The sequence below is a fragment of the Leptonotus elevatus genome, chromosome 2, assembly GCF_054856555.1.
Source record: "Leptonotus elevatus isolate MCC_2025b chromosome 2, RoL_Lele_1.0, whole genome shotgun sequence".
Lineage (NCBI taxonomy): Eukaryota > Metazoa > Chordata > Actinopteri > Syngnathiformes > Syngnathidae > Leptonotus > Leptonotus elevatus.
In genome coordinates this window covers 14450648-14465527 of record NC_141240.1, presented here as the reverse complement: position 1 = coordinate 14465527, position 14880 = coordinate 14450648, and the positions used below count along the sequence as shown (strand labels likewise).

General features: G+C 40.2%; 1 protein-coding gene across 2 annotated transcripts in view; it reads left to right on the top strand.

Annotated features, from left to right (window-relative positions):
- The window catches only part of cfap74 (cilia and flagella associated protein 74), a 47499-nt gene that overhangs the window by 4462 nt on the left and 28157 nt on the right, over positions 1-14880 (top strand). For both annotated transcript variants that reach the window (XM_086069363.1, XM_086069364.1), the window contains exons 5-17: positions 422-520; positions 646-750; positions 1563-1736; positions 2530-2640; positions 3326-3428; positions 4228-4385; positions 4802-5009; positions 5074-5214; positions 7354-7509; positions 7596-7714; positions 14216-14282; positions 14418-14507; positions 14629-14811. In XM_086069363.1, the coding sequence (XP_085925489.1) occupies positions 422-520; positions 646-750; positions 1563-1736; positions 2530-2640; positions 3326-3428; positions 4228-4385; positions 4802-5009; positions 5074-5214; positions 7354-7509; positions 7596-7714; positions 14216-14282; positions 14418-14507; positions 14629-14811 (1714 nt within the window). The remainder of the gene's footprint in view (positions 1-421; positions 521-645; positions 751-1562; positions 1737-2529; positions 2641-3325; positions 3429-4227; positions 4386-4801; positions 5010-5073; positions 5215-7353; positions 7510-7595; positions 7715-14215; positions 14283-14417; positions 14508-14628; positions 14812-14880) is intronic.

The window sequence follows — 14880 nt, the reverse complement described above, 5'->3', positions numbered from 1 at the left end:
GCTGTCGATTGAAAATGGCATGAGCTCAGGTAACGACCAATCACGGCTCAGCTTGCAAACATCACATGACCAAACTCAGAAAGAGGAGAGCCGTGATTGGTCGTGAGCAACTGTGATGTCATTTTCATCAGCAGATGTATTTTGCTGCTTAATTCATATTCCACAAAATATAATATTAGTCAGAATGTCACCTGAGACGAGTTTTGCTGCTTAATTCATATTGAACAAATGCAATAGTAACGAGAATGCCATGTTTAGATGAGTGAAGGCGCATACAACACATTATAGTAAAGACTATTTTGGAGTTGACTTACCCTTTAACTGAATCTGATGCTTCTTATTGCCTTTGGATTGGGCTTGTTTTCCCTCTGTCAACACTTACAAGCTGTCGGTTTCGTCTCGTGTTTGTTTCCATTTCAAGAGAAGACCTTAACCTCTTACGTCAGAGCATTGAGAGTCTACAGGAGCAGCGGGATGTCGTGGAGCGAGAAATAGAACATCAAGAGGCAGCAGATAACGGGTCCGTTCATCGTGAATGAGATCTGTGTGCCTTAATGATCATACAGTTGATAAAAATATCACAAAATGTTAAGAGTTGTTTTCCTCCAATGTCTACTTGCCACTCTTGTTTATCTCACTCTGCAGCGTGGCAGTTATTCGTTTGCGGGCTCAGCATAAGAATCTGTGTTGCGAGCTGCTGAGGGAAGAAGAGATTGAGGCCCACACCAACAATGAGCTGAGGCAACAAGAGTGAGTGTCCATGGGGAAAAAGTGTTTTGGCAGGAACTCACTTGCTGAACCACTGTTCTGCACAGTTGGTGGGTGCGAGCACAGATGGAGCAATTAAAATAGAGGAACCTGGCAAAGTGCGGTTCGACGTAGTCTGACCATGCTATGGAAGTTGCCCCTAATGTTAATGTGCATCTGTAGTAGATCACCTACGACGTTGTAGTAGAGCTGTGTGAGATAAATGAAATGAGCACCAGGGGTCGTTTTTCCCCCTGACCCGCTGACCTCATGGAGGTACTTCAATTTACAGCACACCTGGGCAAAGTCGGCCTCACGTGCCACATCCGACCGCTCCATAACCTTAATGAAGTCAAAATAAAACAAAGTATGTGCTGCTTTTATTTTGATGTGTTTGTGTGTTGGCAGTGCACCAAACCAGTAACTGAATCATATTTCATTTCTGTTTGTGGTTTTTCTCCTCCATTAAAATGAATCCTGTTTTTGTGTAAAAGTATTGATATTAAAGCATGTTTAAAAAAAAAAATCAAATTTATACACTAATCAACAGATTAATCATGATTTGCAGCCTTACTGTATTCAGAAACGTTTCTGACCATTCTAGTGGGCCCTTGTGACTGCATACTGCAACAGATTATTTTCTTGTAAACCTTCTTTCAAGAGCACATAGTTTAGAAGCTGCTAGAGTCAACAATTTGATAGTTGGTTTGGTTTGCAAAACTATTGATTTTTTTTTTTAAATCTCTTGGGACATTGTGTCTTTCAGTCAGAACTTGTATTTTGTTACAATGTATTTATTTGTCTTGTGTATATAGATTAGAGCTGAGTGAGTTTGAGCTGGAGGTCGGCAAGTTCTCCGTGTTGCGGCAGGAGGTGCAAGAAGAAGAGCGGGTCTTCCAAGTCCTCAAAGCCCAGAATGCAGTAACAAGGCTACAGCAGGAGAAGAAGAACAGTCATACCCTGCAGCAAAAGATTCAACTACTCAAGAAGTTTGACTCTTTCTCATTTTTGCTTCGTAGATTTGAGTGCAGTTTTTTTTTATGCATAGACTTTGCATCATTATGATCTTGGTATATGAACTGTGTGACTCTTTTTCCGTGCATTGGTACCTTGGCTTACAAATTTGAAAAAGCTGGTAACTCAAATGACTTAGATCGCAAATCAATTCTCCACATTAAAGGCGAAATCAAGTCAACAATATGCTCTATGCATGTAAACACGGTATTCTAATTAATACTGCATTTGTGGAATATGAATTAAGCAGAAAAATAAACCCGTGTCTATCCATCTCAGGGGGACGGCCATTTTGACACTTGCTGTCGACCGAAAATGACCTAACAGTAGTGATGGGAAAATGAAGCTTCATGAAGCAGTTGTGATATTTTTTGACTTCTCTAGATGGCACTCTTGGTTGAAAGATGCAGTGGAAATGTAATCAATTTCCTTTGCACTAGCCTTTATATTTAAACCAAGAGCACCATCTAGGGGAGTCACAAAATATCACAAGTGCTTCATGAAGCTTCATTTTCCCATCACTACCTAACAGTGCCTAAGGGTTCAGCTTGCAAATGTCACATGACCAAATCCAAAACAAGTGAGCCGTGACGGTTGTTACCTGAGCCCTCAGGCACTGTGATGTCATTTTCGGTCTCGAAAAACTTGCAAGTTGGGGCACTTGTAAGTCAAGACACCACTGTAATTATGGCAAAGGAGAATCATTATTCTAAACATTGAAATGTCACTTAACAGCTGGTATGTTGTATGAATCTCATGTGCTGAAAGGAAAAATGCAGACATGTTGGAGAAGACAGAAACTTTGAGCCAGAAGAAAAATGAAGATAGGCGCGAAAACTGCCAAATAGGGGCCAAGTACTTGAGGGAAACAGTCAGACGGTAATAACAAATGATTAGTATGAAAGTGACTACTTTTACATTACACTGACAACATTTCTGACACACCTTATAATGAATCAGTTAATTAAATATTGATGTTATCCCTGAATCTAAAAATAAACTATATCCATTAGAGGTGTAAACTGCCGAGGACCTGGCGATTCGATCCGTATCACGATTCATAAGTCTCGATTCAATTCGATACGATTAATCCCGATACGAATCTATAGGTTGTTTATTGCGATTTGTACTCAAATTTAGAAAATACTAATCAGAACAACAACTTGTAAATGTACACTGTAAGATTTGTAAGAAAATGTATTTATTTATCTGAAATTTCAGGCTTAGAACTGTGAGTATTTAACAAACCGGTTGCAATCGGTTTCATGTTTGAACAGCAGTGAAATAAAATATTAAGGCTTAATATAAGTCTTCCATGCTTAAAGTGTGAACCCTAACCCAAATTAAGACATTTTGTTGAATATTTCCATTTTAAAAAATTGATGTTTAAATTCGAGAATTGTGCATTATATTGCCGAATCGATTTTTTTAACAACCCTAATATCCATGTTGTTCGAAAGTTATAGGAATGGGGAAACAAGTTACAAGTCCCACTTGCTTGTGTTACCAAGGACATGGATAGTGTTGTTTTGTATTTACCCTTGTGACTGTCCTCTTCATTTAGAATGCAACAGCAAGAGGCTGAGCGAGAGCAGAAGAAGAGAGAGTCAATGCAAAAGAGAATACAGGCTGTCAAGTTACTGAAATCTAACATTGAAGCAACCCAAGTAAGTAAGCGGCAGAAAGCCCTCAACATCCTATGCATAATATACTTTGGAAATTATATACACAATATTAAGTAAATATAATTAGACAATCTTGTTTGGGTTGAACAGAAACACAAATCACACATTTACTGTCTTCATATACAGTATGCTGTGAGTAAAGAAACAACAACTTTATTAGCTGCACAGTTGGCAAGACGCTCTTGACCGTTCTGAACTCTCCCTGTAATAATGCAAAAATAGTTGCAATTTGAATTCCGATGGTAACATACAGCTAATTGAAGTCTATCCATCGTTTTGCCTGCAAGATGTTACGGTAAATTAAACAGCATTATGAGGCAGTTTAGCTGCATTTTAATGGATTGAGCAGTGCACGATGAGTATGTTGTTACCAACGTACCACTTCTACTGTTGTTCAAAAGCACATTTGGTGAAGGTCCTATGAGAAATGGAAGGCTGGTCAACCTTTCATTTTCAAAACAAATTTTCCTGTAGGAAATGATACAAATTGAAATAAGCAGGCCTGGATTCAAACTAGCATCATTAAAGATATTAACTACTGCCTGAATACATGATAAAACAAGACTAAAAGGAGTGCGCACAGTGGCAGGCAACCTGCTACGATTAATAATTATCGATTGGGGGGGAATGGACAGGCTGTTCCTAAAACTCCTGAAATTTCCCGATGGCAAGTCTGCCCCTGACCTGACCTAGATGAAGTTTTATAACATTTCTGAAAGTCTTGTATGCATGTACCAGGTTGCTACGATGTTTCCTCATGAAGCTTATGTTATTTCTTTAGGAAAACCTACGGGTCAGACAGAGCCGAGCCAAAGCAAACGCCCTGAAAAAAGAACGGCAACAGAAGCGTCTGAAAGACTCCCTGCAGGCCCAAGGCATCAACTTCACCCGACACATATACCAACAGAAACGAGATGAGGATATGAAACAAAAGCAAGAGTATGTCCTCCCCTCTCCCGGGGTATTCTCATGAAGATTTAGAAAGAAATGTCATGATAACTTGCAATATTGCATTTGAACTGGACTTTTTCCAACTACGCTGCGGCTGAGCAATCTCACTGTGTATGTGCGAACCTTTGACATGACGCACTCCTAAAAATGGCAAGAAAACTGCTACAAACATGTCAATTTGCTATGATTGTTTTCACCAGATCTTGATTTGATGCTAGTTACAGCAAATGTGTTGCACAAAATCGTACTAAATTAGCACAAGAACTCCTCTCTTCCCCTATGCTGCTTTCCCACGTCCTCCACTCCCACTCCATGGAGCAGTGTGTAGGTGTTTTCTCTATCTGTGTGCTGAGGTATACATGACCCCATTTCTGTATAATCCTGTGCTGTTGATGTGCTCTCAGGGAATTCAAGGAGAGACAGAAGGCGAGGAAAGTAGAGATTGTGGACAAGCTCCTCGAGGAGCAGCTGGTGAAGAACAGAAAAGCACAACAGGCGCCGTTGCCAAAACCTAAAACTGTCCACAAGATCCTTTCCCCAGGCAGGATACGAGAGAAGCTCCTGCGTTACCTGGATTCTGTACAACCATCAGGCACAGAGAAAGAAACAACAGTGGGTGGATCTCATCATGTGTGAAATGACCGTAAGGAGGCTGATCACGTGTGTTTCTCATCAGTTAAGAAACTTCAGCGCTAGCGGCTCATCATCAGACTCGGAGTATCAGGAAGACATCATCCAAAAGGAAATGCAGCACCTGAGCCTTCCCGACAGCCTGGAAGAGCCCGAGTTCTCTGGGCTGTGGGACCAAAACTTCAAGGTGAAACGAAAGAAACGAAAATCCCCACAAGATGCCAACATGAAAACACCATAAATCATTTTCTGGATAGCTGCAGAGCATCTTTTATACAAACCGCATTGCACCTCATTTAATTTTAGAATGGTATAGAGCACAGGTGTCAAACTTAAGGCCCGGGTGCCAGATCTGGCCAGGCACATCATTTTATGTGGTCCGCTAAAGCAAAGCAAGCGTGTCAACTTGCGGGGGAAATCTACCAAAATTCCATTTTACAGCAACTTGAACAACAGTTGAAGAAATGGAAAGAGGACATTTATAACATTTATATCACAGTCAATAACAACCCTCGACATTGTGGCCCGCAACAAAAAATAAGTAATACCAAAAATTGCAAATTGTCTATTTGACTTTTAATTCACTTATGCATAATAACTTTGAACATTTATTGTACCAACCCACTTCTAAAATAAAAAAGAGTTTGACACCCCTGCAGTCTCTGAAAGGGCTTCACAGGCCCACAGATCACAATTATCACCAACACCCCCTTGTCTAAATCCCCACATTAGGATAGCAGTAATAATGTTAATAATGTATAGCACCCTGCAGCATGAGGTTGCGTTGGAGAATCTTTATCCATTTTGTTTGTTAAAGTGGTTATAATCATGTGGCCAGTCAGCGTATAATGAAGTTGAACAAGAGTGTGCTGCGGTATAAAATGCTTTGCTCAAAGACCGCTATCTCCGAGGCTCAAACTGCAGTGTGTCTTCGAGCTCACTGCCACGGAGGTGCGTTGGCTCTCGAGCTCATCCAGCAGCCCACACATGAAATGTAGGGCGACAGGCATCACTTCTCATTGTGCTGGTGCCTTTGATGCCTCGGAGCGAGCCACAGTGCAGCTCCGAGGCCTGAGCATGTGACAAGTGGAGTGTAAGTGATCTAACGGACCCGACTCGTGCCCTCATCAAAGCTCCGTCTCAGCATAGTTAATGACCGGTAATAGATGAGCACAGCAATGGGAGCATGCTTGTGAATTGATACATTACTGCAAGGCAGATCATCAAATGACACTTCTTTTTTTTAAGTTAAAAAATAGAAGATGAAATGTCACATCAAATTAAAGTTGTCCATTTGAATACTTACAGTAGATATAAATCAATGTTTCTTAACCTTATTGGATGTACCAAGCCCCTATTCACCGAACTCTTCTTTATTAAAAAGTAAAATTGTTTATTTTTTTCTTCAAAATTAAAGTCGTAGGTTTCCTGGTGACCAAAATGAGTAGGCTTTTCATCAAGTCTGGCTCTCCATGCAGCTTAAGGAAGTGTTCATTTAGTTTTGCTTGATAGCTAGTTATGCTGGATTAGAATTGCTCAATTGGGCATTGTAAATCATGCAGTTAGGACGCTGACTTGCATCACTCAAGTCCATATTTATAGAGCACCCAACCACCGCCTTTCTCTTAAGATGGAACCCAAGGGCAGCAGATATGAAAAAAACACAGGCCCCAGAATTGAACCCTGTGGAACACCATGCTTTCCATTAAACGTGAATTCATTCGACCACTTTCTTTTTTTGCTAGATATTGTTAGTATGAAGGTATTACAATAATAAAGTAAGGACACAACGTATCATACAACAGCCACAATTCGACTACTGAGTACACCAAATTCACTGCAGCACACATAAGCCAAGCAATTTAGCGTGATCACCTGCAGCCAAAGATGGACAATTGGGGCATATCATCTCAAGTAAAGTTGAGTGTGTGTCTTGACCTCCGCAGAATCCCTTAGTCATCGAACCCCTGGGGTTCAATCAAACCCAGATTAAGAACCACTGATAAAAATTGCCCACAAGTATACACACCCCTATTCAAAAATGTTGGTTTTTGTCATGTAAAAAAAAAAAAAAAAGAGACCAAGAGACCATTTCAAAGCTTTTTCTAATTTTAATTTGATTTGACTTCAAGACACAAATGCACGATCGGGGGTGCAAGGCGGTTTTCAATTGCCCACGTCACAATTTTTTTTTATGCCAATGACCTTTGATTTCATGCTATGTTACTAGAATATTATAGGTATTGTCTGTATCATCCATACATCCATTTTCTTAACCGCTTATTCCACACATTTCATTACTAATCCAAATCTTTTGTGCTTACAGCCTCCCTTGAATGTGAAGACAACACTGACGCCAACAGATGTGAAAGGAGAACCTGCAGTTGTCTGCCCGAAACTCAGCATAACCCCAAAAAAGGGTGGTGGAAAACAGATAAAGGGGCCTTCGTTCACTAGTAAGCCAGAAGTCATCCTATTCAAGGTATGACACAAATAAACCAACCTATGATATTTTTAAATCTTTGCAAGTATACTATTAATGATTTTATCGTTTAATGTCTATTTTAGGACTTTGAAGTGGGGGAAACCTATAAAAAGAAAGTAATCCTGACTAACATCAGCTACATCACTAATCACTGCAAGTTTCTTGGGATCTCTGCTCAACTGCAGGATTTTATTATGATCAAGTACGTGACGGGCTGAATTCGAAGAGTCCATTACTTTTTGCTACTTTCATTTTATTCATTTGAAAGAATACGTACATCATGCTAGTGTTGTTCCGATACCAATACCAGTATCGGGAGAGGCTCTGATACTTCATAAAAACAGTGGCACTAACAAGTAACATGTCGATACCATTACTTCCGACGCTAATATAGGACTTTGGATGCAGCAGCTTGTGTCTTGCTTGTGCACGACATTCACCGATGTGTGACGTGCAATGCGAGCCAAGCCAAGATATCCTATTGACCCTTGAATGCTCTGAACCAACGTCAGGGCAAATTTTTTAGGATGAAAATATCGGTACGCCGATACTGCAAAATTGGGTATCGGAATCGGTTACGGGTGCTCAAAAAAGAAAACGGTATCGGAACAACACTACATCATGCACAGTATGACACAATCTGTTCTGGGATGCTGCTTGACACTTTAATCTTTATTCTCATAGCAAATAATGTAAATAGAAATACAATAGACTATTGTATGACACCCTAATTCGCGGAATTCCGCTTTTTTTTATCTCCCCCCCCAAAAAAAAATCCGATTTCGTCTCTCTACAGCATTGCGTTTTAGTGTTTCCGCAACTGAAATGAAACCGATCTTGCGATTGGCGGAAGTCTCCGTGTTGACCAATAAGAGCGCTTGTTATAAAGGCATAGGAGTATGCCATTGTTTGTAGACCAATAAACGCGCTTGTTATAAAGGTATAAGAGTATGCCGTTGTTCATTTCGCACACGTTTTTGCCGAGTGTTTAAAGAAAGATGTCCGTGATCGAACGCAAAGATGCTCCGCGAATTAAGGAAATTGACAAACTCGTAAAAAACAAGTTTCGCTGGGACTGGTTAGAGAAGGATATATCGACAAATGTTGGAAAGAAGACTGTGACGAATTTGTTCAGTGACTTCATTCGGAAGATCGATCGTGCCGGGAAAGCGCTTTGCATTTGGTGCCGTGATACCATTGACTATGGCGGGAGAGGTTTCAAAGCTCTTGAAAGTCACGCAAAGAGCAAAAAACACGCAAAAGAACTCCAATCAAGAACAACAAATTATTCCATCGCTGGAAGTTTTGGTGCCCAAATGAAAACTCCAAAACTTTATGGCCTCCATCCCTTATTGACATCACAATCGGGAGCGGTAATGGAGAGACGTGATCCACCCCAACAACCTGTACCAGTTGCTGACAGAGTCGTGAATTTTGAGGTAGGTGGTAAACTTTTCAAATGAATCGGAATCAAATTTTCGAAAATATTATAACGTAATAAAAATGGCCTTAACTATTTAACATGGTTAATCCACAAACTCAAATGAATGCTGCATGTTAGCACTTTCAGTTTTCAATATGTTGACTGTCTACAGTATGCAGTTAGTACAGAGATGATCGAAATGATTGTGTTTTTACCAGAGCTTGCTGCATGAGGTATTTTATGTTTTTGTTATGCATTATGTATTAAATTAAGAATGATTGATTAAATGATTTATTGCATGGTAAATATTATTTCCAATGGTTAAAGATAATTTATTATTTTGTAGCTAATTTGCAACGTTTTTTGTTACCATAATAAATACTCTGACATGTGAATGTGCATGCAAGTTTAGACTAAATCCTTTTTTATTTACTTTGGTCGCATGACATTTAGGATTATAATTCAAATAATTATTTAAATTATTTAATTGTTTACTGATTATTGTTGAATTTCTTTTATTCTTCAGGCAATGCTGTTGGGAGTGCTGGCCGAAAATTCTCTTCCGTTCACCATGGCCCCAAAGCTCATCACACTGTCAAAGGAACTGGCAAGGGATCCAAAAGCTCTGAATGGACTGTCCATGGATAGAACCAGTGCATCATACAAAATGAAGTATGGCCTTGCTCGCACTATGCTTGATGAGACTTTAACAAACTTAAGATCCTCCCACTTTTCAATGAACATTGACGAGTCCACCAGCAACAATCTACACCGTGTCCTGTGTGTACTCGTCAGCTATTTCTCCCCGTTGACAAAGTCTGTTGTGGTGGAACATTTAGCATCTTTGAGTGTTGTTAAAGTTGACAGCAAATCTCTCTTTGATGAACTCTCAGCCCTCATGACCAAGAACAATATTCCCTGGAGCAATTTGGTGTCTGTGTTGATGGACTCATGTGCAGTGATGCGGGGTTCCAAATCTGGAGTTGAGACGCGTTTGCGAGGGGGACCAGCACCACATCTCCTTGACATAGATGGGGATACCTGCCACCACATCCACAACGCCTCCAAGCATTTTTGCAAGCCATTTGAGTACAAGATTGAAGGACTCCATAATGATCTCTTCAATGATTTCAAGTGGTCAACCGATCTGAAGGAAGCTCTTCAAGAAATTTGCTTTCTTACAGGCATCACCTTCACCATGCCAGAGAGATTTGTCAGCCATCGATGGCTTTCAAACTATGATGTTTCAATGTCCACCTTACGCCTCATGGATGTCTTTACCATCTTCTACCATGCATTTCTTGGCAGAGAAGATAAACAACTCTATCTCCCCACCATCATGGCCATCTACCACAAGAAGGATATTCCAAGAGAAGTCAAAGCCAAACTCAAAGACATACAATCAGCTTTAGGCAAAAAGCACATGACTGAGGAAGGAAGGAGGAGGAAGCAGAGGATCTATGAGAAGATATTCTTCACAAGATTGGATACGCTTCTCACCCTCAACCTGTACACAGCAGTTCTGCCCTTGCTGAAGAACTATGTGATCACCTTTGAGACGAAAACACCAATGATCCACAAGCTGAACGACAAGCAAGTGGCCTTCTTCAAGAAGTTCTTGTCCTGTTTCCTGAAGCCAGAGTCCATTCAAGGCTGTAAACTGACAGAAATTGAGCTGAACAACAAAGCCAACCAACTCAGAGAAAAGGATATTTTCTATGGTGGTGTCACCAGCAAATTGATGGATTCTTCCAACAAGTCGTCAGTTGTGTTCAAGTTCAAAGCCAAAGCCAAGGCAGCATATCTGGCATGTGGACTGTACCTTCAGAAAAAGTTGCCCATGAACAGCAAGCTTCTGAAAGCAGCCTCTGCCATTGACCCACTTGCCAGAGGACACAGCTTAACTTTAAACCTACTGAAGAAGCTGTCATCGTTGGTCACCAATGTCCTTGATGAGTCAGAGCTGGGGAACTATGATCTCGAGGTGAGAGAATACCAGTTGGACAGTGAGTTGCCAACACCTTTGGACTCAGAGGGGAAGGCAATTGCACTGGATCGTTGGTGGGCTCAAGTCTTTGCTGTTGGAAGATACCCAACCTTGGCCAAGATGGTGAAGGCTCTCATGAGTTGCCATTTTGGCAGGAAAGACATTCTGATGGATCCTGTGCAGTCCAAACTGTGCCTAAATCTGAGGACATCCTCCAAAAGGTACAGGGAGGAGAAGGATGCAGAAGCAGCTATGTTGTCTGCAAAACGAACAGAACTTGCTGTGAAACAGGACACTCAAATGAGCAAGGCTGCCTCAAGAAGAACCATCAAAGCTGCACAGAAGCAGGCTAGAAAGACCCATTCCAAAGCAATGAAGTCTAGGAGGAAGTAGTGTTTGTGTCATGTGAATGGATTGTGCTCAAGAATGAACACTTGTATATTCCTGTAAATATGTTGAATGTTTTAATGAGCAAAAAATAGAAAAACATTATTTATGACATAAATAATTTTTGAATGTGACTGATTTTGAGTTGACTAAAACTGCAATTTTATATGGGATAGTTCAATATACATTGGAAATTTATGCTGTTGTTTTGTCTATTTCTTTGTCATCTGAGTGCATTGAAAGTACTTAAAATCACGGAAAACCCATGAGCTAGGGGGGGCTTCGCCCCCCTGGCCCCCCCACCAGGGCGCTGCCCTGGACCTAGCTGGGTGCCTGCGGCCCCCCAGACCCCCGGCTAAATTTTCAGATAATTTCACTTTGGTCAAATCACATGCCTGAATAGTCCATTGCATGGCCAAATGGCCATCATAAAACCTTTAATAAGTACAAGAATTTAAAGAACATTTTTCAATATTAACTATGATGCAATTGTAAATAGAAAGAAAACTGACCATCGCACTCCGAAGTAGCTTTGTACTCTACATGTGACTTCAGAGCATAATGTAGTGCAAAAGTAGTAATAAGTGTTCCTCCTGCATGCAGTTTTTTAAAAACAAATTATTTTTAAAGAATTTAACCGCTGTGCTTAGCTGCAGACATGCTACAAACTACTCATCGTAAATCAATGCCTTCGCTGACAGTGTTGTCAAAGCATCTCCCAAATCTCTTTGTGGGCCGAAGATTGTTCAATATAACTTGGAAACATCTGCTTATGTACCTATATTTGCCACAAGCACTTGTCATTTTAACAACGCAGTTGACGTGAGCGGCAAGGCTGTCCTCCCACATACGGACAGCAGCTCGCGACACGATGCTTAAAACGCCTCAACCGCTGTGAGTCAAATCTACTTCACTCTCTCAGCCTATTAAGGTTGCACCAGGAATGCATCTTTCATCAGGATTTTAGCTGCATGTGACATTCCCATCAGCGAAAACACACCCAAACTTTGATTTGATTTATTTTTGCAACATTGCACAGGATCTCCCGAGCTACAAATGGTAAACATTGTCTGAACACAGCTCTTGCACTCATATCTTAACTCACATGGCTGTGTTTCTCATTGGCTGAGCTCTGTTTGCCATTGGCTGAATGGCGTTACTAATGCTGCATTCAAGGATGGTCGGAAGTGGGATATATCCGAGTTGTTTTTTCCCAGTTCCGACCTGAAAGCGTTCGAGGCGAAAGTAAACAACCAAAATGGCGGATAGTGAGAAATAGTATTTTATTTTGGTCCTCATTTTAACCTCGGACAGGACTTGTAAAGTTGCTTCTAAGTTTTGACATTTACAGTGTAGCATAATCAGATTCTCCCCCCATCTAGTCCCGTAGAAAAAAATAATAATTGAGGAGTATACTTGTCAAAGGCAGTGAATTGTTAATAAATTTATACTAAATCAATTAATATGTTAGAGTTTTACGTCATCCAGCTGTCATTGCTCATTTCTGGCCCTACAACATTATAAAGGCCTTATGTCATTTTTGTTACATATAATCCTATAACAAAAAATTGGTTTGAAGACAAGCTGATTACATGTGCTGTAATGTAAAATTGTAGCTTATTCGCTGATTAAGAATGAAGGGGACACTTTAATCATGTGTCCCAAATCTTGATGAAAAAGTCAAGCTGGAAATCTTTATTGATTACAATAGTACGATAATAATTACAGTAATAACGATGAATGGGGAAAAATATACTGTCACCTAAAATCTCTTCCATGCTCTTACACTGTTGGGAGACACATGAAACCAGTGGCATCGTGCCTTTGAAATGTGTATGCTCGAATGTATGGCCTCATTTGCAGTGCTTTATATAGTGCTGTTGTAGGCTTTTTCCAACTTTGTCTCATTCAGCGTTTAATCCCTAGTGAACTGTTCTATTTTACTTTGTTTGCCTCTTCATGTCGTGTCTTGGAACTAGAACAGAAGAATGACACAAGATGAGAATTACCCAAAAAGAATGAGAGCGAGAAATTCAAATGAAACGGTGTGATTTGAAGTTAGCATCAGAGTGTGCACACCAGGTGGGATACTTTCATACACTTCCAGGTCACAGTGGTAAACCGGAGGATGACAGCTCCAAGTTCTTCACCTGACCATTGGACCAGCACCATAAAAAAGGCTTCAATAAAGCCCACTTGTTAGTTTCTCATACTATACAAAAATTGATAATCAGCTGCAATAAGAATGTAGTCAGAATTGAACGTCATGTCATTTTTAACACAACAAAAACACGATCCAGATCAGTGTAATAGATTAGCCACCATTATAATGTGTAGCCTTAGTTGATAATGCTTATAAGTAGGTGAAGTTAGAATCTTCTTTCCGCCTCTGATAGGCAAATCTTATATTTTCATATTCATGGGCACTCGTTGAGGGTGCAAAAGGTTTCAGTGTCCTTTGGGCAGCTGCCAGCTCGCTGTAAACGTGTTGAGATGCATATGTTGTTTTCTGAATCTTTTGTTTCCTTATCTCTGATGTTGTTATAGCTACAATGTATAAAAATAACAATACCTTACTATTTTTTTTCTCTCTGTACATCACGAATTGAGAAGCGGGTTGACTTATAACCTCCACTCTGAGTTAAGCTCATACTGTAGACACTACGCCCCCTCAGAAGATCCATTGCATATGAGATATTTAATCATGGTTTTATGTTCATTGGTTGATTTGAATGTATTTTTTTTTCAATATTTTTGCACTGCACTACTCATTTTAATTATATATATATATATATATATATATATATATATATATATGTATATGCATGTATACACTTCAAATGTCCTTCTCTATTTACAATTTTTGAAGCTGTTCATTCTTCACTAACTTTAGTATTGCTCTACAGCTTTCAACCTCCTGGTCCTTTATCGACTGGGATGTCCTGTGAAATGCACATTACTTTCCATCCTTCGGTCAGTAACAGTTAATATGCTTTTTATTTGTTTGGACGGCTGTTAAGCACAACTTATTATAACCATTCATTTAGATTCAGAGTTGGGAACTAAGTATGTCATGTGCAAAACCTTCTTGCTTTCTGGCCCCTATAGATCAATGAAGACCTGGAAGGAGAGGTTGACTTTGCCTCAGCAGCAGGTCGCTTCTCTGTGCCTGTCAGATGCATCATCAAGAGATGTGACGTAAGTAGTGTGCTGGGTCTTTTGAACAACTTTGGAGCACTGTACTCAAATTGACTGACTGGTCAATCCAAGTATGCATTCTGGCAAGTCAATGATTTCCACTTATGTTACTTTTCTCTAGTTGGAGGTCGACAACCAGTTTATTGACTTTGGTTCGCATGTAGTGGGCCAAACTATTTTACGGACTATCACCTTGACCAACAAGGGCGCACTCGCAACCCGCTTTAGCCTGGATACTACGAAGCCCGTTCCAGAAATTCACCAGGTCCAGATGCCATCCAATCGCTCGGCCAGCACACAGCAGGTCAGTCGGACAGACCATAAAATCGAATCTTTCATTTTCACTAATGTTGGAAAACTGTTGTAAAATCAG